Below are 20555 nucleotides of genomic sequence, written 5' to 3'. Positions count from 1 at the left end.
AACTGTGCAAGAGCTGGCTGTTTTGTTTTTCTTCCCCCACGGGTGACATTTTTCCCTCTAATTTTGAAATGCACTTATAATCTCATGTCTTCTCTTGAGAACTGTCTCTTAATACGCTTGAAAGTTATCTCATCATTTTTATAAAATTGTAAGCCTGTATGATAAATTCCGAATGGCCACTCCCTAGAGAGTGAATGATTGTTTATAATGCTATCAACAGAAACATGGATATGTAGCAGAAATTATAACCTGGGTTGTGAAAGACTTGTACCTTCTTTGGATTCAGATTGTGTCAGTCATCTGTGACATCAGCATGAATTCCCTCAATGAATTCAGACTGAAAAGGAAAACTTAGGAGTACTCTGAATGGGTGGTATGGAATTCGAAGTGGAAATAGGAGCTTGGAAGGAGCTTCTGTCATTGAGATCATGCAACCTTTGGTGAGAGAAGGCCTAGGCTGCTCAGGTAGAAGAGCAAACGAAGAGAGCTTCAGTCGTATTGGTCAGATTGTTTCCCTGCTTAGAAACCGCCACTAACTCTCCACTGTCTGCAGATAATACCCAGAGCTGTCAGCCTGGCTTTCAAGGTCCTGTGTAGTCTGAGGCCAAGCTTCCTTTCAGTTTTGTCTTTTCGCTACTTCACTCACCCCGCATTCCAGGCAAGCGAAGCCACTGGGAATCTATGAATGCTTCGTTTTCCTGCATCCATTCCTTTTCCTATAATAACTTTGCTGATAATGCCCTTCACCCATCTTCGCATGTCTAAACGTTCTCTATGCATAAAGTATACATTTTGTGGCATTTCCTTGATCGGAAGTCTTCCCTGATTGTCCCAGATGGAAATAATTCCCCATTTCTCTGAGTTACACGCTTTACCTGCTTTTTCTTAAATTATGCATTTCTTTCCACTTTGTACTGCAAGTTTGACTTTCCTCCCAAATTATAAAGATTCCATAGGTAGGGCCTGATGAATTTTGTACCCAGTCTTGGCCCTAATGTAGCATATTGCATATAGGAGGTGCTTTAAAAAATATTTATTAAATGAATCAGATACTGAGCATCTTCTATTGTGAGATAGAAGCATTAGAAGCATATCTATTGTGAGATAATAGCATCTTCTATTGTGAGGTTCAAAATCTGTCAGTAGAGAGGAAATAGCAAACCAAACAGGATAGGAAGAAACAGGCTGAGGGAGATGGTAGGCTAATCAGAAAACTATAAGACAGAAGAAATTGGCATTTATCAACAGTTTCTATATATCAGGATCCAAATTAGGTGCTGTATATTCATTATTCCATAACAACGACCTTTTAATATATGGGTATTATGACACACATGTTAAAACCAAGTTAAAAAACTTATTCATATGATGTATCTAATAAGTACTGGGATAGGATGGACTTTAAACATAGACCTCTCAGACCGCAAAGCCAGGCCTTCCACACATATATACTACACTCTCCCACTCTGCAGAAGCATGTTGTTTTGTGTGTGGTGGTGGCGTAGAGCGTAATGTAGGAGAGATTCCTTGTTGCATTGCTGGCCAGGGGTGGCTCACCTAAAGAATATTTACAAAATTCACCTGCAGAATGATGAAAATGACAGTATAGCAGATGGGAAATGGCGCTTATGGTATTGGTGGTCCTGTGGTTTGTACCATTGAATTATATTTTTACTTGGATGCCTTAATGTGTCTGCACCTATACCTTTGGGACTATTTCATGCACTCCTAAGTGACTCACCATGTGGGGCTCTTCAGAGAACAAAGCAAATAGCATAGCTAGTTAAAAAAATATCTCCTGTGTATTCATAGCATTCTTGCACCTAGGCTGAAAACTAAAAAATTATCTTATTTGTTCTGAATTGCTTTGGAGGTTACTTAATTCCTGGTTTATTTGCTCATGGGTTCGAGTATCTTTAGGATTTCCAGCATTTCAAAGGACAAAGTAGCCCTTTCACCCACTAATTTTCTTCTGATTGATTGTTCATTTTGAGAGTGGCAGAGGTGGGAATTGGAGAATTCCTAACGTGCTTCTTTAAAGCAGCATTGGCACCTGTTATGGAGTTTTTCACTCATAGCACAGGATCTCACACATAATAAGTGCTCAATACATATTTATTGAATAAATAAATGAGTGACTCAAATAAATAAATATGTGTTGTCTTGAATTTAAGTAACTTTCGAAGTCTGTGAAAGTCTTCCAGTATAACCCCTGATTGCTTGGTTTATATATGATCCCTGCCGTGTCTGTTTTGGGGCCCTACAACATATTGTAGGCCTTTCAGCCATAAACAGGGTCACAGGTGCACATGTCAGATGTGGAACAAGAGGACAGAGCTCTCCTGCATAACTGCTGATGGCCTTGCCAGTGCCTGGGTCCAGAGTCCCACTTCCCTGACTGTAGAAAAAAACAGCTCCCTGAGTAGGAGTTGATGATGATGGTGATGATGATGATGATGACTCAGCATTTCTCTAACTCCAGAGTTAAAAATACTGTTCATCCCAGCCTACTTGTTATTCCTCACGACTACCATGACAGGTGGGTGGAGGAGTGTTATCTCCAAGGGAAAAACATATTGGGGGCTGTGGCCCAGAATACTGAAGGGACCCACTTTTAGAATGGTTTATCTACATCCATTGCTGGGCTCCTTGTCCAGATTATGTCATTCTCGTTTTTCCCTAACCCCAGCTTCTTAGTGAATTCTATGTTCGTTTGGATCACACACACAGGAGACTGGCCATGGCAAAATCGGGATTAGAACTTAGCCTCTGGAGCTTTTCTTTATGCTCAGAGTGACAGTTTTCTTTGACAGCGAATGTTTGATTGTGCATTTGAAAGAAATCAGACCAGTTCCATCTGAATTCTGATTGAGATGAAAACTTCAAGATTTTGGGGAGTTGCTTTGCCTGTAGCACACAAAACCCTGGTCAGAAGGAACTCTGGACAGTGAATTTCCTTCCATTGTTTTTGGGCAGCTGGCAGCGATGCCATATTTACTGAAGTCACTTTGTAAATTCTTAATCTAAGACTTTGATTGCCTGAATGCCAAAATATTTTCTTACTTCCTGCCCTCCATTCCTTTCTAACTATGTCCTCCCTTAAATTTGTAATTTCCTAATGGCCACAATATAACAGTGCAGTCAAATAGAAGCTGGGCCATATGGGGTGGGAGTTATTCTGTCATCTGGGACCCTCTTTCTTTTCAGGTACTATTTTCCCTTTTTCCTTGCTCCTCAGGGAAAGGCCTCTTGTCCCCTCACAGGCAGCAGGATCTCCTAAAGCATCTCCTTTCCTTAGCTCCAATGTGCTCTAGCTCACATCCACTTTGGAACTCCAGAGCTCAGTCATGCTTCAGCTGCGTGCCTCCCTGATCTAAGCCTTCTCTCCACCTCACTGCCCCATCCACCCTCCTTCTGGCTGCGCTACTGAGACCTTGCTCCTCCTTGTTCCCTCCCTCTGTTATTTCTGTTGCTGTCTGGTTTTTCCTCCTAGAGTCTTGTTTATTAAGCAGCCTCTTGATAAACTACTCTGTCCCAGCTTTGCTTTACTCTCCTAGGAGGCATACAGGATATGAGTGAAAATAAATGGTCAATAGGAATGGAAAACAGAATCTTCACTATAAGAAACCCTAACGTGGATTAGCTGCTCAGCTTGGTAAAGCCTAGGCCCAGAGATCAGGGATTTATGGACTCAGGGGTCCTGCACTATTGAATTACCCAAGAAATTTAGATTTGGAAGGAACCTGTACCCAATCTGGGCTCAAACAGGTTTATTACAGACATCTTTTGGTTCAATCCTAAGCAGGTTAAAAATGAAAGGCTTTTGTTTTCCACTTTTGGAATGGTGTGTGCTAGGCTTTTCCAGGCTGAAGGAGGAGGAATCTTCGGGATAGTTAGCTAGCTAGCTTGCCTGTGGTGGGTGTTAAGGTAGGGTTAAAATTAAAAGCTTATCTTAGAGTTAACCCTTGGTTCTCACTAAAAAAAAATTATTCTAAAGATTTTTTTAATATCCACATCTTAAGACAAAATTCAAATGTTTTCCCCTATCCAAACTTTAAGGTATTATGAATACATATGTTTTACATATTTCCTAAAACCTTGCAGTCAACTTGCATATCTGGTCATCGTCTACTGAATCCTAATGGTCAGAGGTGGTTATTTCTTTTCTTTTCTTTTTTCTTGATGGAGTATTGCTCTGTCATGCCCAGGCTGGAGTGCAGTGGCACAATCTCAGCTTACTGCAACCTCTGCCTCTTGACTTCAAGTGATCCTCCTTCCTCAGCCTCCTGAGTAGCTGAGATTACAGGCGCACACCACCACACCCAGCTAATTTTTGTATTTTTAGTAGAGATGGGATTTCACCTTGTTGGTCAGGCTGGTCTCAAACTCCCAATCCACCCACCTCAGCTTCCCAAAGTGCTGGGATTACAGGCATGAGCCACCACAGCCAGCCTAGAGGTGGTTATTTCTAAGATCTTTTTGATTTTATAGAAGGATGGAACTAATGCCCTTCCTCACTCTCTATTGCCCAAGTTCAGTAATTCCTTTTTTCTTTTTTTCTTTTCTTTTTTTTTTTTTTTTTTTGAGACGGAGTTTCGCTCTTGTTACCCAGGCTTGAGTGCAATGGCGCGATCTCGGCTCACTGCAGCCTCTGCCTCCTGGGTTCAGGCAATTCTCCTGCCTCAGCCTCCCGAGTAGCTGAGATTATAGGCACGCGCCACCATGCCCAGCTAATTTTTTGTATTTTTAGTAGAGACGGGGTTTCACCATGTTGACCAGGATGGTCTCGATCTGTTGACCTCGTGATCCACCCGCCTCGGCCTCCCAAAGTGCTGGGATTACAGGCTTGAGCCACCAGGTCCGGCCAGTAATTCCTTTTTTCTTTCTGTTTCACCTAATTCTGCCCAAAAATATTCTCCCCTCTATGATTCTTAGAAGCATAGATTTTTATAGTTGGCAAGATATTAAGTATCATCTGGTCCAATCCTCTTATTGAAAATATGAGGAACCAAGGCTCAGAGAGGTTTAGGAATTTGAGCATGGTCACACAGGCAGTGAGTGGGACCTGCACCCATTGGCATTTTGTAGCAGTCCTTGTGGACTGATTAATTCAGTGGTTAAGTTGACACTGAGTGTGATTTTATTTCCAATGGCACCCACCCTTCCTATGCCCCATCTCCTGTACATGGCACTGAAGAACTCCAGGACCACGGACCTTATGAGAAGTAAGTCTACTAAATGCCCAGTAGATTGGAGAATTTGGGTTATGATGAAGAGGGAGTCCCTGAAGATGGGGCAGATGGTGTCTTCATACAGTTCAGGGCTTTCCTAGCAGGTTCCAGTTCACACAGAAGAGGAGGCCATCAGGCAGAAGTCATTGCCATGCCCTTTGGAGCTAAAAAGGGTGACTGTGAGGACAGGTTGCATGTGTGTGTACGTGTGTGTGCACGTGTGCACGTGTGCTTGCTGGCACCTGCACGGTGAAGAGCTGAGGGAATGCTAACCTGATTGTGAAGCAGGAGACAGGGGCCAGAACAGAAGAGAAAAAAAAAGCAGAGGAACATGTCCTATTCTTGAGCTGTAGAGAGAAAAAAATCTGGAGGCAGAAGTGGGCTTGTGGTAGGCTGAGGGGGGCCCTCAGAGACTTAGTTAAGATTCTGAGGAGCAGAGACTGGGAAGTGGGTGGCAGGGAAGGAGGTGGGGACAGCTGTTGCTTTGATTTGCTATTGAGTCAGTGTTCTCGGTGCATTAGCACCAGGAGGGAGCCCTGGGCTGGCCCCCAACCAAAACAAGCCCCTCTGTAGCCAATACTGAGTTGTAGCAGAGAGAATTGCAGTCGAGAGACAGAAAGGAAGGGGATTTGATCCCAAAAGAGTCTCTTCCTTTACTTAGCTGCTTCCTTCTGGGACTGGGCTATCTAGTGTTCTGCACTAAGGGTGAGGGGCTGAGGTGAAACTGAGCACAGGGGAGGGCTCAGTGAGGACCTCTAGAGCGCAGATTGTGTGCAGGTACTGACTCTCCTTGGTTGTTTTGGGGTAGTATCCTGAAGACAGGATAATAACAGCCCTGAGCCATTTTAGGAGTGTCTGTTTATTCCATCTCCTCATTCCCTTCTCACTATGATCAAACACTTTAGACATACCGACAGGTATGACTTAAAATCTGCATTCTAATGCAATACAGCCAGGATGCCAGACTGAACTCTTAGTTGTCCCCTTAAACTAAGTAGAGGAATTTTATACCCTTACCCTCAATGTATCTTGCTGCTTTCACACATATGTAATAGAACGGGGCAGGGGAGCCCCCCCATCTTAGGAAAGTACTTGAGAAAGGAAACATAGCAGAGTCAAACACAGAATTCAGTTTAGCTCATTGGAAGGGTATGGGAAAATAGACACTGAGAATAAGCCAGAAAGTCCAGAAAATCAGGGAGAAGTAAAGAATAGATTCTCTGGAGATGAGAAATCTCAGCCCAGTTTCCAACAGCTCGCTTGTACTCTGCAGTACCTATCCCAGTGCCCCAATACCTGTCTGAGGGCATGGATGAGTTCCCTTTCTCAATGGGCTCTGTCTTATTCTCCTATGCTCCTTATGTTGCACTTTAGATATTTCAGGTTGATGGCTTGGTGTGGTGGGATAACAATGCTGTGGAAAAGTTTAATTTGTTAGAAGTCAAGCAAGAAAGCATTCATCTCTGCTGGTTCTGATTTTTCTGACTTGTTTTTACTGTCTCCCTTCACTGGATGATCAGAGTCGGGGTGTGGATGACAGGTTCAGGGCAATGGTTAGGAGCATTACATGAAGAAAAATATGTTCCGCTCTACACACCCACACTACTCTAGTTTTACTGATTCCCCCAATCCTAACTGCTATTTAGTCTCCCTACACTCTTCTCACTTAAAAAAAAAATCTGTATTTTTTAAATTGCGGTACATTGTTCATATTAGCCTTACTTTGTACCTTCCTGAAAATTTAACTCTTCTATGAAACAGATACATTCTCCCAAGTCTACAGATTTCAGTCCCCAAAATGGAAAACAATATTGTTCTGACATTAAGAACTTTATCTCTCTTCTTAAGTCTCAGTTGAGTGTCTCTTATTTGATGTGAGCAAACGTGTGTTTTTATTCCCTAAGATGCATGCATATTTTGGCACGTACCCCTCAACACACACACACACACACACACACACACACACACAACACACTATGAGTCTCACTAATCATATTTCTGTGTGTGTGGTTTTTTTTTTTTGGTCTGACATGGATGCACAGATTTTATTATGACCCAGATACGGAGCCCTTTTCACATGTCCATGTTAATCAGAACCCCTTACTTCCAGAAAAACATATGGCTTGAACTCAGAGATTCTCCCCAAAGCAGAATTCAGGCTCTCTCTTCTGCTCAAACTCCCCAGGAGAGGGCCAGAATCCTCTCCTCTCCAGGGCTGAGGCTCAGTCCATCTGTCACTGACATTGGACTCCAGGGCTTGGAAACCAGGAAAAAGTTGGCATTAAGTGGCAGTTGAGGATAAATGAAAATATGAGAGGCTCAGGGGCTTAGTGGTGGTGATTTTTATATTTGTGTGAGATTAGACGATACAGATTAGGGGAAGAAACATATAATATATATTTGGAAATATCTTTAAGAACTACAGTAAGAACTAGTGAGTGCAATTTTTCCACTGTAATTTTTGCATTTTCTGGGCAAAAAAAAATGATTAGGAGCAGATGGTAAAACTGGCTCCTCATTTTATAATAACTCAAGAACTCAGCTCCAGGCTCTTCAAAGACTGACTGACCGCTATGCTAACTTCCAAGTTACCTGTCATTGATGTACTTACTGAAATCAGAATTGGAAGCAAAGAGCCAGGTCATAGAAGGGTAAAAATAAACATATGAAACAAGAATCTGGATATTTCCAATAAAATCTGGTGTCAGAAGTACTAGCTCTTCATCCTACCTTGCCAATATTTTGAAGTATATGAAGAAAAGGGAGAAATGAATAATGGTTAGCCTACTGGTGAGTGGCTGAGACATCAGCCTTCATTTCTTTTTCTTTTTTTTCCCTGGGGCAAGGTGATGCACCCGATCTTCTTGACCCTGAACTACAAGTAAATGAGCTAAAGGTCCTTATAATTAGCAATCAATACCCAATTAGTGTAAGTCTAGTTGGGGAAAGGGAAAATAAATCCTTAGAGAAGACAACGTTTTAGTTTGTTCTTTAAGTTATTTAGCTTTCTTATTGTTCTCTTGGAGACTTCCAAGAGAAAGATAGAGAAGAGAAGGTTAAAGAATCCCAGAGGTAAGAGTTCACATTAAAGGATGATATATGTACTGAAAAATAGGTTAAGATTTCTGTATTTGAGTCCTTTCTGAAACCCACCTGCTCTTCATGAGAACAGGGGGCTTAGGAAGATGAGTAGATGGGAGACACTCCAGCTGTTCCTATAACCCTAATTCTGTCTTGCTGAAGGCTCACTCATAGAGATAAATCACTCTCATTACCTGTCCTTGAGGAATGAAGTTTCTCCTTGTTTCAAATGAAGAAATGAAAGAGGAGTCCTGGAAATTCATTCTGGAAGTCTGCCTCTCCAGCTATACTCTGCTGTAGGTCACTCATGAGAATTAACGATTATATTAACTTTTATCCATAAATTGATATGGAAAAATCAGCATTTAGGAGATGAGAAGCTTGTGTAGTTCTAACGTGATGTGAGGAATAGGCTGGCTAATCTAAAACTGACAGGCACTGAGCACTCTCAGCTTCCTGCCCCATTTGACATCATCGGTTTATGGGAAGATACCCTCAAAGCATAGCACAGTACAGTTTAAACATGCATCTACTGAGATATGGCCAAGGACCTGTGCTCTCTGGGAGAAGATGGTTATATTTAAAGCCATTTAGTTTTGTACATGGTAGTTATAAAGGTGGGGGCATTAAGTCAAGGTTTTGATATTTGTTTTCTCCCACCCAAGTGCTAACCAGGTCCAACCCTGCTTAGCTTGCAAGACCAGACAAGATCTGGTACGTTCAGGATGATCTGGATGTAGACTTGATACTTGTTTTCTATGCCTCTCATTTACTGGATTCCTCCATTATCTATGCTGATGACCCATTGTCATGTATTATCTTTGCTAAGGTTGAGGGGAAAGGGTAAAAGCACCATGACAGGACAGTTAGAGTTGGTGGTCATGCTCAGAGTTCTGTTAAGAGGTACCTGTTTATAAACTGAGTAGGATTCATTTTGCATTCCACACTTATACTGTATACAGTCAACCCTGCATATCCATGGGTTCCACCTCCATAGACTCAATCAACTGTAGATTGAAAGTATTTTTAAAAGTTGTGCCAGTACGAAACTTGTTTACACATTTTCCCTGTCATTATCGCCCAAACAATACAGTAAAACAATTATTTACATAGCATTTAGATTGTATACGGTATTATAAGTATTCTAGAGATGACAAAGCATACAGGAGAATGTGCATAGGTTATAAGCAAATACTACTCCATTTGATATCAAGGCCTTGTGTATCTGCAGATTTTAGTATCTGTGGGAGGTCCTGGAACCAATCCTTCATGGATACCAAAGTACAACTGTGTATGGTTATCATATAGATGAGCAATACTATCTCAATCTAAAACAGAACTATATATAGTTCTATTTTAATCTATGAATCCAAATATGACAAAACATTTAGTTCTTTTGAGGCCATTCGAGGTCACTGTAGGCCACAATTTCCCGAGCATCTTATAAAACCCTTCTAGCACTTCTTTTTTAACTTGAGAATTGCTTGCCCTTCTGTTCCCTTCCTGCAGTTGATCAGATGGTCAGGAGGACTTCCTAGATCTATATCTCAGAGTTTTGTTTTGTATTTGTGGTGGATTAGGTCAGGGACCATAACCAAGATCATGTGTGTGTTTGTGGTCAGGTGAGGGAGATTCCAGCCCTGTTCTGGGGACTGCACTGTGGAGAATGAGATTATGAAACTTGGAGGTAAAACAGGACCATGGAGAGCAACAAGAAAAGCCTGGTGTGTCACTGTCAGGGGCTAGCACCATGGAGAGCTCAAAGCACAGGTATAACGGTTTGCTCCACAAAGTACAGGGGAACTGGGATCATGGGGTAAGGCAGACAGCTCTCAAGCACAGGAACTAAAAGAACAGACATCATGGTTTCTACTAGAATCACTCTACGTTCATCACTTGCTCTGTAAGGTCTCCTTGAAATGCTTTGTTTGAACCCGTCAGGTTGATATACAGCCAAGAGACTGTGCTGGAAAATGAGGACCACCACCAGACTGAGTTTGTCAACATTAGCCTCTGCGATTATGTTGCCTAGATATTAGTGGTGATGGAGGGGCTTTTAATGTGCTACAACTTATCATGAGTAAAATTAGGCCTATCTTCTAAAGAGGGAACAGAGAGCCCGTGCCCCCTAAGAGACAGTAGGGCACAAGAAAGTCAAAATGTGTATTTTCATCAGGTAAGGTATGAGATGTCTCAGACTCAGAATGCCCTAGTGTATCCAGAATTGCTGTAAGTAGTTCAGACAATCATACCTGGAAGAGAGGTATGGAATCATGCCTCTTAAGAAGAATACTGTTCTCAGGATTTAGAAGTCTCTCTTTTGGGAAATGTGATGACTTAAGGCTTAGGAAAATTTTGGTGAAGAAAGAGATGATTATTTAGTACTTGCTGCTTCATTGAAGAATATGTACCTTTACTTCTTAGTATCTTAGTTTCTATTTTGTAAAAATCACAAAGCTTCATGTGTTCAAGCCTCCTGAGAGTTTGACTTCTCTGTACTAGAAGGGATGGATCTCCTCATCATATATAACAGGATTGGACTGGGTTTTTACTTGGGTAGTTATTGGCGCCCTGGGCACCAGGTGGTTCTGATCTTGTAAAAAAAAAAATCACTACTGCTGATCCTAGAGGCAGAAACAGGTCTCTAGCCCTGGAAACTTGTGCTTCTTCATTTTATGATGACATGGATTGTTTATACTTAATCTCAGCAAGCTTTTAGAAATGGGATATTTTTCTGATGGCTTGCTTCTCCGGGGTCTTTTTCTGATGGTTTGCTTCTCTGTGTCTTTTGTAAGCATTTCTGCGGGGATTGCTATTCTCACAGATTATGGGTGGACCTCTAAAACATGACCCCATACAGGAAACAAAATGTTCTAGTGCACGGGCCGATAGCCAGTGGTTAAACATGAAATATTACATTCTAACATGAAAAATAAAAGAAGATGTAATTACCAAAACTTTATAACTTTGAATTTTTCACTCAGTAGTCAGTAAGGAGCTGGTCCAGTGTACAGCTTGCTTTCAACAAGAATCTGGAACCTAGTAAGGAGCTGGTCCAGTGTACAGCTTGCTTTCAACAAGAATCTGGAACCTAGATCACCATCCTTAGGCAAAATTCCATTACTGAGAATTAGATGACAAAAAGGGGATAGTTGAGCCAGTAGGCATTTCCACCGGAGTAGGAAACAGCAAAGAATGAGACTAGTCACAGCCCCAGGGGTTTTACTTCTCTGGTGATACTGTGAAGATTTTTCTTCCTACCATGTGATTTAACGAAAAGAAACTTTCGATTGAATTTTACGTATTATTTGACTGCAAGAAAGTAGTAACAGCAAGGAGTACCGAAATCAAATCTAAGAATTTACAGAGCAATGGCACAACTACTCAGTTAGTTATTTCAAAGTAACCAGAACACCAAAGAGATGCTGTGTGTGGAATTTTATGGCTGCAGAACTATGAGTCACTCTCTTCAAGTGAATAGCGAATATCTCCAACAAGGTACTCTTGCAATTAGATTGGACTTCCTTTCTTCTTCAGTTGGAAGAGGAAGGAGAAAGAGCCTGGGGGTAGTAAGCTGGCTCATTCTATCAGTCTAGTACGGAGGATTTTGAACTGTATGGTAGAACCCCAGGTAGTTCCTTAAGGATTATAGGAATGTGTAAAAGCCAGTAAGACAGGGAAAAGATATATAGGTCTTATTTCATTATCTCAGCCATAGCAATTCTTCTTTGGTATGTTTTATTTATTTGTTAAAAATGTCTCACAGCTTTGTTTTAAAAACAAAATGAGAAAACTGCTGCCCTAGGGGAAACTATTCAAACCAACAGTGCTATCCAGATTATGGAGAAGCTTGGAATAGAATGATACAACTGCTGGGTAGGCAGCTGACATTCCATAGATTGGGACCTACATCAAACAGACTGGTTCTTCATGGGATGAACTAAACTCTGCTATACGAGTGTCTCTGTGATGATCTTAACTTTTCCATCCCAGAAAATGCACATGTCTAAAAGGAGAGCATATCTTTCCCAAGAGTTACAGCTGCAACTAGGAGAACAGGAACAGAAACAGAACAGTTACAGCTGCGACTAGGAACAGAAACTGGCTGGAGTTGATCTGCCAAACAGATCTGTGGGCAGCACTAGAGTGAATGCCTGCTGGACTTCTGTGGCACATAGGGCATGATATCCTCACTGGGCATCTGGCCAGGGGCCTGCAGAATGGATGGTCATGGACAGAGGTCATTGAGAAGAAATAGATGTTCATGTGTGGGGCAGTGCAGTACAAGGTTAAATTGCGATAACCTTATCTGAAACAAAGAGAAGCTATCCATCTGTCTTTACCCTAGGTCAACTCACAGGAAATAACTTGAAAAGGGAGAGCCCAAGAAAACTGGTCATGGTGTTGAGTATTGGGCTGTTCACCAGAGAGAGGACACATTAAATTCATAAGATTTGTGTTATCCAAATCTGGAATTGTCAACTTCTGTGAATACTAGTGAGAAGGAAGGGTGGATGGCACATTCTAAATGTCTTACCCATTCCTCAACTTCTAGCCACAACACTCATGGCCAGTCTTAGATATCAGTTGCTTGCCCTCTCAATCTCTGTTCAGCCTTATGAAGCTTAAAAAATTTATGCTGTACTCCAGGAAACAATATGCCCCAGCAGCATATAAAGTTTGTTTTCTTATTCTAAATGAAAATGGATATGCTGCCACAACACTCTTGACAATTCAAGCATCAGCATAAGAGTATCTTGTCCTTATACCATCACACCGCCTGTCTCATAGTTTTGGTCAAACACTACCAGTTAAAGATAAATACGGCCTAGCCTTCTTCCCAGGGGCCTCAGGCCATCTCGGGGGTACTAGACACACCTCCATGATCCTGGGCAAAATAGTCTTCAGGATTACTATCTCTAAGCATTAAATCTGTGCATTTACCTCCCACTATCAGCGCTAGCCTTCTTAGATCCAGAAACTAAAAGACACAATTAATCTAAGATAGAAGATATGGTGGTTATGTCTCATGCATCAGCATGTTCTGAGATACTGCACACCAGACAGATGTCCATTTTCTGTAAAGATAGTGCTCAACAAGGAAAATGATGCTTGATTTGACTCCTTTTTGGAAACAGACCCCTGCTGTTTATCTCCCATTTCCCCACCTCTCCTCTAGAAATTCCCCATTCAGAAGTTACTGCCTTCCACTGTTTCTCTCAGGCCACTGCTCTGAAACATATTTCTAAATATGATAGAACGTTCCTCTTCCTCTAAACTTTAAGCCTGAATAGGGGCTGAGCCCCCAATTTGAGGACCAAGAAAGAAGAGTGTAGTTGGTGAAGAAAGACTTGGCTAGTATACTGATTTACTCTAGTCTATAGTTTTTTTACATCTTAGAGTAGAAGAGCTCACAGCTTTCTGGATGACGTCTTTCTTTTTGGGGCCCAGCCTAGCACCATCAGTTCCCATTACTGAACAGTTGCAGTTTGGATCGTATTTGCCTCTCTTTATGAAACTCAGCAGGTAAGGAAGGCCAGGGGCTGCAGCTGAAAGTCAAGGCCTAGTAGGAGGGTCATTATTGAGGCACAAACACCCAGCAGCCTCTCTGTCTCAAACTTAGCCTGCTCTCCCCAAGGACTCCCTCCAGCTCCTCAGTGAGTGGGGTCATCAGTGCAGTCCTCTGGGGAAGGGGATTCCACATAGGGGAAAGAAGAGGCTGCTGTCTCTGTGGTGACTAGGGCGGGAACTCCCTTTGGGGAGTTTGATGGGTAGAGGGCTGAAGGAGTCAGCCAGCCAACTTAAGGGAGGGGATCCCCAGGGTCCCCATACCAGAGGAAGCTCCTTTATCATGATGGAGACAGGGCTGGGGGAGGTCAGGTGAGGTGGAGCGATTATTCCTCCAGCACCCTGGCTATTCGCCTGTTTTCCTCAGATGAAATTCTCTACATCATCCTCCCCAGTTTCAACCCCTCCCCTCTCCACCCCCGCCCCGCCCTGTGCCCATCCCTGCTGGCCACTGGGTCCATCGCCCAGGAGCCACCTCCCCTTTCTCCTCCCCTGCGGTTCTTTCTGTTTTTCGTTGGCATCTGGCCGGGCACAGCCACCACCCTCCCCCTTCACTCTCCCTACTTCCCTTTGCTCCACAGAGGTCCTGTTCCCTCTCCCCCTTCCTCCATCCCAGCCTTCCTCCTCTTCCTACCGGGCGGAGGAGAGAGGAAGATGCATTCCTTTAGTCTCTTCACAGCTTGCTCTCCCTCCCCAGGGACCTGAGGCTCTGAGCTGTGGCCCCCTTCCGGGTTTCCCTACAGGCTGCCCCTCTGCCATCCCACTAACCGTTTGTAGCCTTTAAGAAAGCTGAGGTGCCCCCACAGCGCTGACCTACATAGCCTGGCCCAGGGCGGGAGGGGCTCTTCCCCAAGTCCCCTCACCCCTGGCCCCTCCTCCTTTCTCCTCAGACTCCCCTCCTTCATCTCTCTACCATCAGGAACCTAAAAGAAGGTTTGAGTTCCAGACTGGGGCAAAGGGGCTAGGTATGCTACCTCATCCAAAATCTGGGAAAATCAGTGCTTAGCCCTGAAAATTTGGGTTTCCCATGCATCCTCCTCCCCAAATATCTTGATCCTTTCTTTTGCTCCCTCCCACCCCCACCCCGCCTCTGCCCCTGTCTGGATTTCTTTTCCCAGCTTCTACCACTGCCAGGGATGTTGCCATCCTGGGCCCCCTCCGCCCTGTGTTGTTGTTTTGCTCCAAGGATAAGGGCCCCCTTCTTTGCCCACGCCCCCCTCAGCAGCCTCACCCAGGCCCCCTTCTCTGCCCACTCGGCGCTGGGGCGCTGGGCCGCCGGTCTCGGTGGGGGACGGGCGGGGGAGCAGAAATGTTTGCATACATCAGTTTGGGGGATTGCACTGGCTACCAAACCCCTACAGACATACATACACAAACACCCGACATACGCCCTGACTGAAACAGCGACAAATCTCACTCCGCCCCCAACACACACCGACACAGACATACACACAGATACTGACACAGAAACGCAGAGCCAGACACCAACACAGACGCGCGCGCACACGGACAGCAACACAGCCAGACCTCGGGCTGCTCATAACGGACATCAGCCGCGAGAGCCAAAGCCCGGTGCACACGCAGACACACGCTCGGTGGTGTACACAGAAGGGTGCACACGCCGGCACACCCACGGTCCACAGAGACACGGATGCTCAGAGACAGACACAAGGGTATTAGCAGCGGCTGGCGACTGTAACCCCGCTTCCAAACAAAGCCAACAGGCTCCCTCCGCCGGCCTCCGGATCCCAGCCCCCGCCTCGGGTCACTCCCCACCTCCCCAGGCGCCGCCCCCTCCCTCACTCACCGTCCTGGGAGAGGTTGGCCCCACCGGGCGCCCAGCGGCAGGCGAACAGCAGGAGCAGGAGCGAGGTGGCTGGGCCCCCCATCGTGCTTCCCAGCCGGCTCCCTGGCTGGGCGCTGGCGAGCCTGAATCCCCGGGGGATGGGGATGGGGAGGGGGTTGACTAGGACGTTGACCGAAAGGGCGCCCCCGAGCCGCTTCGGAGCCCGGGGCCGAGGTGGGGACCAGGAGGGAGCCGGCGCTGCTGCAGTCGCGGGGATTAAATAGGGCGCTCGGAGCAAACCATTTGGTTGGAGGTGGAGGGGGGTTGGCAGGGGGCTGGGCTGGTCGCGGGGGGGCCAGGCTGCCGCATTCCCCACTACCCCCGCCTCCCACACCCCCTCCTTGCCTTCGTGGTGCCTTCCACCCTCTCCCCCGGGAGCTCCGCCAGCCGGGCTCGGGTGTGGATCAGAGGGAGGGAGCTGGCTCAGCAGTGGGACCCCGTGCTCACCCCTCTTAGGCTTGGGGTGGAGGGAGGGGAGTCCGACAGGGCCGTGGGCCAGCTGGCGAGCGCGGCCACTGCAGGCCTGGGCAAGGGCGTGCCCACTAGCCTGAGATCCTCCAGCTCCACCCTTCATCCTTTGACAACTGGGGATCCCCTTAACCCCGGGGTCCCCCATCAACAGTGTACCCAGGGACATCTCTCCAGTGGATAACTACTAACTCTCAGCCCTCTTCTAAACACTAACATCCCTAATTCCTCTTACCCAAGAACCCATAGTTATCTGTCCAGCAAAAATTTGTGGCCCCAGGCCTTAAGCCCTGGGGTCACCCTATCAACAGTGTACCCAGGGACATATCTCCAGTATATAACTGCTAACTCTTATCATTCTCCTAAACACTAACATCCCTAATCCCTCTTACCCAAGAGCCCGTAGTTATCTGTCCAGCAACAATTCGTGGCCCCAGGCAATCTCTCTTGAAAGGCATCTTCCAGCAAACCCCCGGGCCTTGGGAATCAATGTCTCCCTCAATCCCATGTCAAGGAAATAAGTCACCCTCTGAAAACATGATTTCACCCCAGACTCTTGCCCAATCTGGCAGCCTTCCAAGCGACTCAGTCATTTTCTTTCTTAACCCTCCCTATTCCATCTCTTTATTCCCAGTCCTTTTCTCCACTATTTTTTCTTCTTTTTGATCTTTCGCGGGATCGTGCCCTTCTCAAGTTTCAGTGAGTAAGGTTCGTGAAGAATCTGATCTAGAAACCATCTAAGGACTCCTGCATCTGTGACCAAAGCAGTTCTCACTCCTGAGGCCACATACAGCAAGATGGAAAAGAGATGCAGGGTGTTCATACTTAGTCTTGGCTTAAGTGTCCCAAGTCCCTGGTGTTTGTCATTCTTTGTGACTGTCTCTGAAAGAATCTTGAACTATCTCAGGGATCTTTCTGAATCAGTTTTGCTGAATCTTAGCTTTTGGAAATACATTTCTAAATGTTAGAATTCTAGAATAAAATAATTTTAGGTATGTAAGTATTCTTTAAAAATATCTATTCCAACCCCTTATGATATAGGTACAACTGAGGCTCGAATGAGGCTAACTGAACAAGGTTACTCTGACAGTTAATAGTGGAAGACACAAGTGTTGGCTGGGATGTGCAACAATATGATTTTGAAGTGTCCTCCAATCCTGTGAGGCTAATATTTTATCCCGAGATGAGGGATTTGGTGGCATGTCTTCTACCTCTTAGACTAGCTCTCTTTCTGTGCTGATGACTGTCTCATTGAGCTAATCCTTAAGGTTTGGGTAATCTTTCCTTCTTGAAAGCAGAGTTTTCCAGCCTTCTGTGATCTAGTTAATGTCCCTGTCACCCAGAAACTCAGGGGCAGGGATGCGGAAAGTACTTGGTTACCAGCAAAGTCCTATATAAACGACAAGCAATGAGGGAGAAGTCAGGAGAGAATATTCTCCAGGGAAATCCTTCTGCATTGTCAGGATGCTGCCCCACAGTTTTTCTCTTACAGTCGTTAGAGTTGATGGTTTCTGGGAGAAGGGTTCTGCCTGCCTCTTGGACATTTCTTGAGTGCTTGGGTAGTTAAGATTTTCTTGCAGGGAAGTGTTGACCATCTTTGGCTGTCTGACTTGCCCCACTTGACATATCTCAATGACTCCAGACCATTCTGTCTCCCAGCGGTTTGCACATATCTTGGAATCTCCAAAATGTGAAAATAAAGGGGGTACTCTATTTAAGGGGTGCAGAAACCTGGATATAAGAGAGAGAAGAGGCTTGGTTAGAGGGTGAGGAAGAGATATTGGGAAAATTGAACTTTCGCACAGAGGTGGGGCCGTGTTGGCAAGAAGTGAATTGTGCAGAGAGCAGGCAGTAATGTGGGTGTGTTCAAAACAGAATCGGCTTCAGAGGGGAAAGATCAGGCAACCCTAGTTAGTTTCTTAGTGGATAAAGAGTATTATCTTTCCAGCTAGAAGACATCTTAGAGATTGTCTAAGTGGGCTTAAGAGAGGACAGGTTAATGGAGGGGGAGGGGAGCAAGAGTGGGGATGGGTGGGATAGGGAGGGCAGGATGTAGGATTAGGTCTCATAGTCCTCTAATTAATGGCCTTTTCCATCTGCTGCTCTGCAGAGATCCCCTTCCACCTGTCTTCCCTGAATTCTCTAATAACTACTGGTCTGGCCCTACCCTCTACTGTAACTGTGTGGGACAAGAACCTAGGGTGACAGGTAAAAAGGAAAGCTATTTTGCAGAGAGTATTAAGACGTAGCAAATGAGACTCTGGAATGCTCTTTTTCTACTGGCTCCTCTTTTCCTTCTGCATCATCAGCATCAGTTTGGCAGCAGTTTAAGTCCTGGGAATAGGAAACAGTCACTGGCTTTTAGAATTATAGAATAAGAGAGTGTTAGAGGCATACAGGACCTTCAGGATTATCTAATTAATACCCTTGTTGAACAGATGAGAAAAATGAAACTCAGAAAAGCTAAATGATTTCCTGTGTCCATACAGCTAGCTGATAAAGGGGTTACCAGCACTGGGTGTGGGTGGGAGATAGTACCCTTGGAGGCAGGAAGGCTAAGAAAAATCATTCACAAAATCTAGAGCAGTGTCCAATTTGAGGAATTCCTCACTCTTATATACTTCAGAGTAAAAGAGTAATTTCTCCTACTGATGTGGATGTTCGCATTTGGAATAACTTCTTGCTATAGTCATTCTAATGCCCTTTTTACATGTGCTCTCTGTATCCTACAGGCAGCCACCCTACTCACTAGGAATATAGCTTTACAAAGAAAGACTGACCTACAAGGATTAACCCCATCATGAAAATGGGTAAAATAAAAGTATCCATGTTGGATTGTGATCTCTATGGTTACTTTCCACTCTGAAATGCTGTGACATACAATATGCATTTCCCAGAGACGTGCACAAAGTCTGGAGTAGGTTGTCTGTGGAATTACAGAGCTGGTAGCTACAGTGAAAATCTGTGGAAGCAGGGGAGGGGAGTGGAGAGAAGATGGGTTTTGCCTCTTAGATGCCCCTGTCCACTCAGCAACAGCCTGGGTAGCTGGGGGTGAGGAATGTGATGCTGGCACTGATGCTTGGCTAGGCGCAGCTGTGTGGGCCCTGGGCATTCCTTTCCCCACGCCGCTCTTGCCCGGGAGGGAAAAGAGAAAGAACTCAGCCTGAGTGGGTGAATTTTACATATTCATCAGGGAGAAGATGACAGCACCTGTAGAGAAAAAAAGTTAAGAAGGTTTAATATCCATTCAGATTCTGCTTTGTACTCTAACCCTTTTTTTTGCTCTATATGAGTTTTCTGTGTCAGTAAATTCTACATAGGTTTCCTCATTGCTTTCCTCTGCAATTTTCCACCCAGCTAAACCAGTATTCCTCATACTGCTTCTTACTCCCATTTTCCAGTTTTAATTAACAGCAACCTTAATAATAACTGCCGTATGCATTATAATTGTAACCTTAATCGAATTGTAATTTCAGTCCTAACCCTAATCTATTATAGGCTCTGACTATTAATTCTAATACCAACCTGAATTTAATTGCCAATTTTAACTAGCATTTTGATTCTAACCAGTTTTAAGCCAGCAATCAGGGCAGCAACTTGCACATAATAAAAATCATCCTAGGTACCTTTATCGAGAACCCATCAAGTGCCAGATTTTGTGCTGGGTACTTTATGTACACAGCAGTTTACTTAAGTACTAGAAAGTACCCGAGTATGTCTGGAATTATTAGCTCCCTTACCAAATCAAGGAAACATTAAAGGTTTAACAAGATTATATAACTTGTAAATAGTGAATCCAAATCCAGGTCTGCTTGACCTGAAGGCTTGTGCTCACTCTTCTTTCTGCCAACAAATACTTTTTAATTGAACGTCTACTGAGATCTTAACTAATGGTGACTGGAATGACTTCTAAAAGACTGAGTTTCCTCAAAGCATATTATTATTTGTTTAGTTTTTTTAAATAGTGATACGAAATACAAACCAAACCAACAAACAAACCCCAAATCTCCCAGCCCAGAGACCCCACTATTGCCTTAAGACGTTAAAGTAATTTACTTACAAAGTTAAAATATTCAAACTATAAATAGAAACAAACTGAAAAGCCTCCTCTTTCCCAGAGTTGCCATATTGCACAACTCCAGGGGGCATTGTTCAAATTGGAGTTGTGCAAAGCAGCAGCACTGCCTCCCACGGCTTATCAGGAAAGCAGATAAAGTCAAGGTAAATATCTACCAAATTAAATCGCCCTATGTATATATATATGACTTAGGCAGGAGAATTTCTAGACAAGGTAAATTTATGATTAAGCAATGACTATTAAGGTCGAATTCTATATTAAGTTCTTTACATTTATTCTCCAT

The 20555-nt window shown here is 44.2% G+C and overlaps 2 protein-coding genes across 4 annotated transcripts in view; one reads left to right on the top strand and one right to left on the bottom strand.

Moving 5' to 3' along the window:
* CADM3 (cell adhesion molecule 3) overlaps positions 1 to 15920 on the bottom strand; it is a 32150-nt gene extending 16230 nt beyond the window's left edge. For both annotated transcript variants that reach the window (XM_002760154.5, XM_002760155.6), the window contains exon 1: positions 15688 to 15920. In XM_002760154.5, coding sequence (XP_002760200.1) covers positions 15688 to 15769 — 82 coding nt within the window. In that variant the 5' untranslated portion in view covers positions 15770 to 15920. The remainder of the gene's footprint in view (positions 1 to 15687) is intronic.
* LOC128930120 (uncharacterized) overlaps positions 1 to 20555 on the top strand; it is a 68084-nt gene that overhangs the window by 1094 nt on the left and 46435 nt on the right. Inside the window, exon 1 of one of the 2 annotated variants that reach the window (XM_078356055.1) lies at positions 14902 to 15553. The exons of the other annotated variant lie outside the window; for it this stretch is intronic. Within the exon in view, the coding sequence (XP_078212181.1) occupies positions 15017 to 15553 (537 nt within the window). The 5' untranslated portion in view covers positions 14902 to 15016. Of the gene's footprint in view, positions 1 to 14901; positions 15554 to 20555 lie in introns of those variants that run through there. 2 annotated transcript variants of the gene reach the window in all.

Source organism: Callithrix jacchus, chromosome 18 (genome assembly GCF_049354715.1).
Source record: "Callithrix jacchus isolate 240 chromosome 18, calJac240_pri, whole genome shotgun sequence".
NCBI lineage: Eukaryota > Metazoa > Chordata > Mammalia > Primates > Cebidae > Callithrix > Callithrix jacchus.
This window is presented reverse-complemented; position numbering and strand designations above follow the sequence as displayed.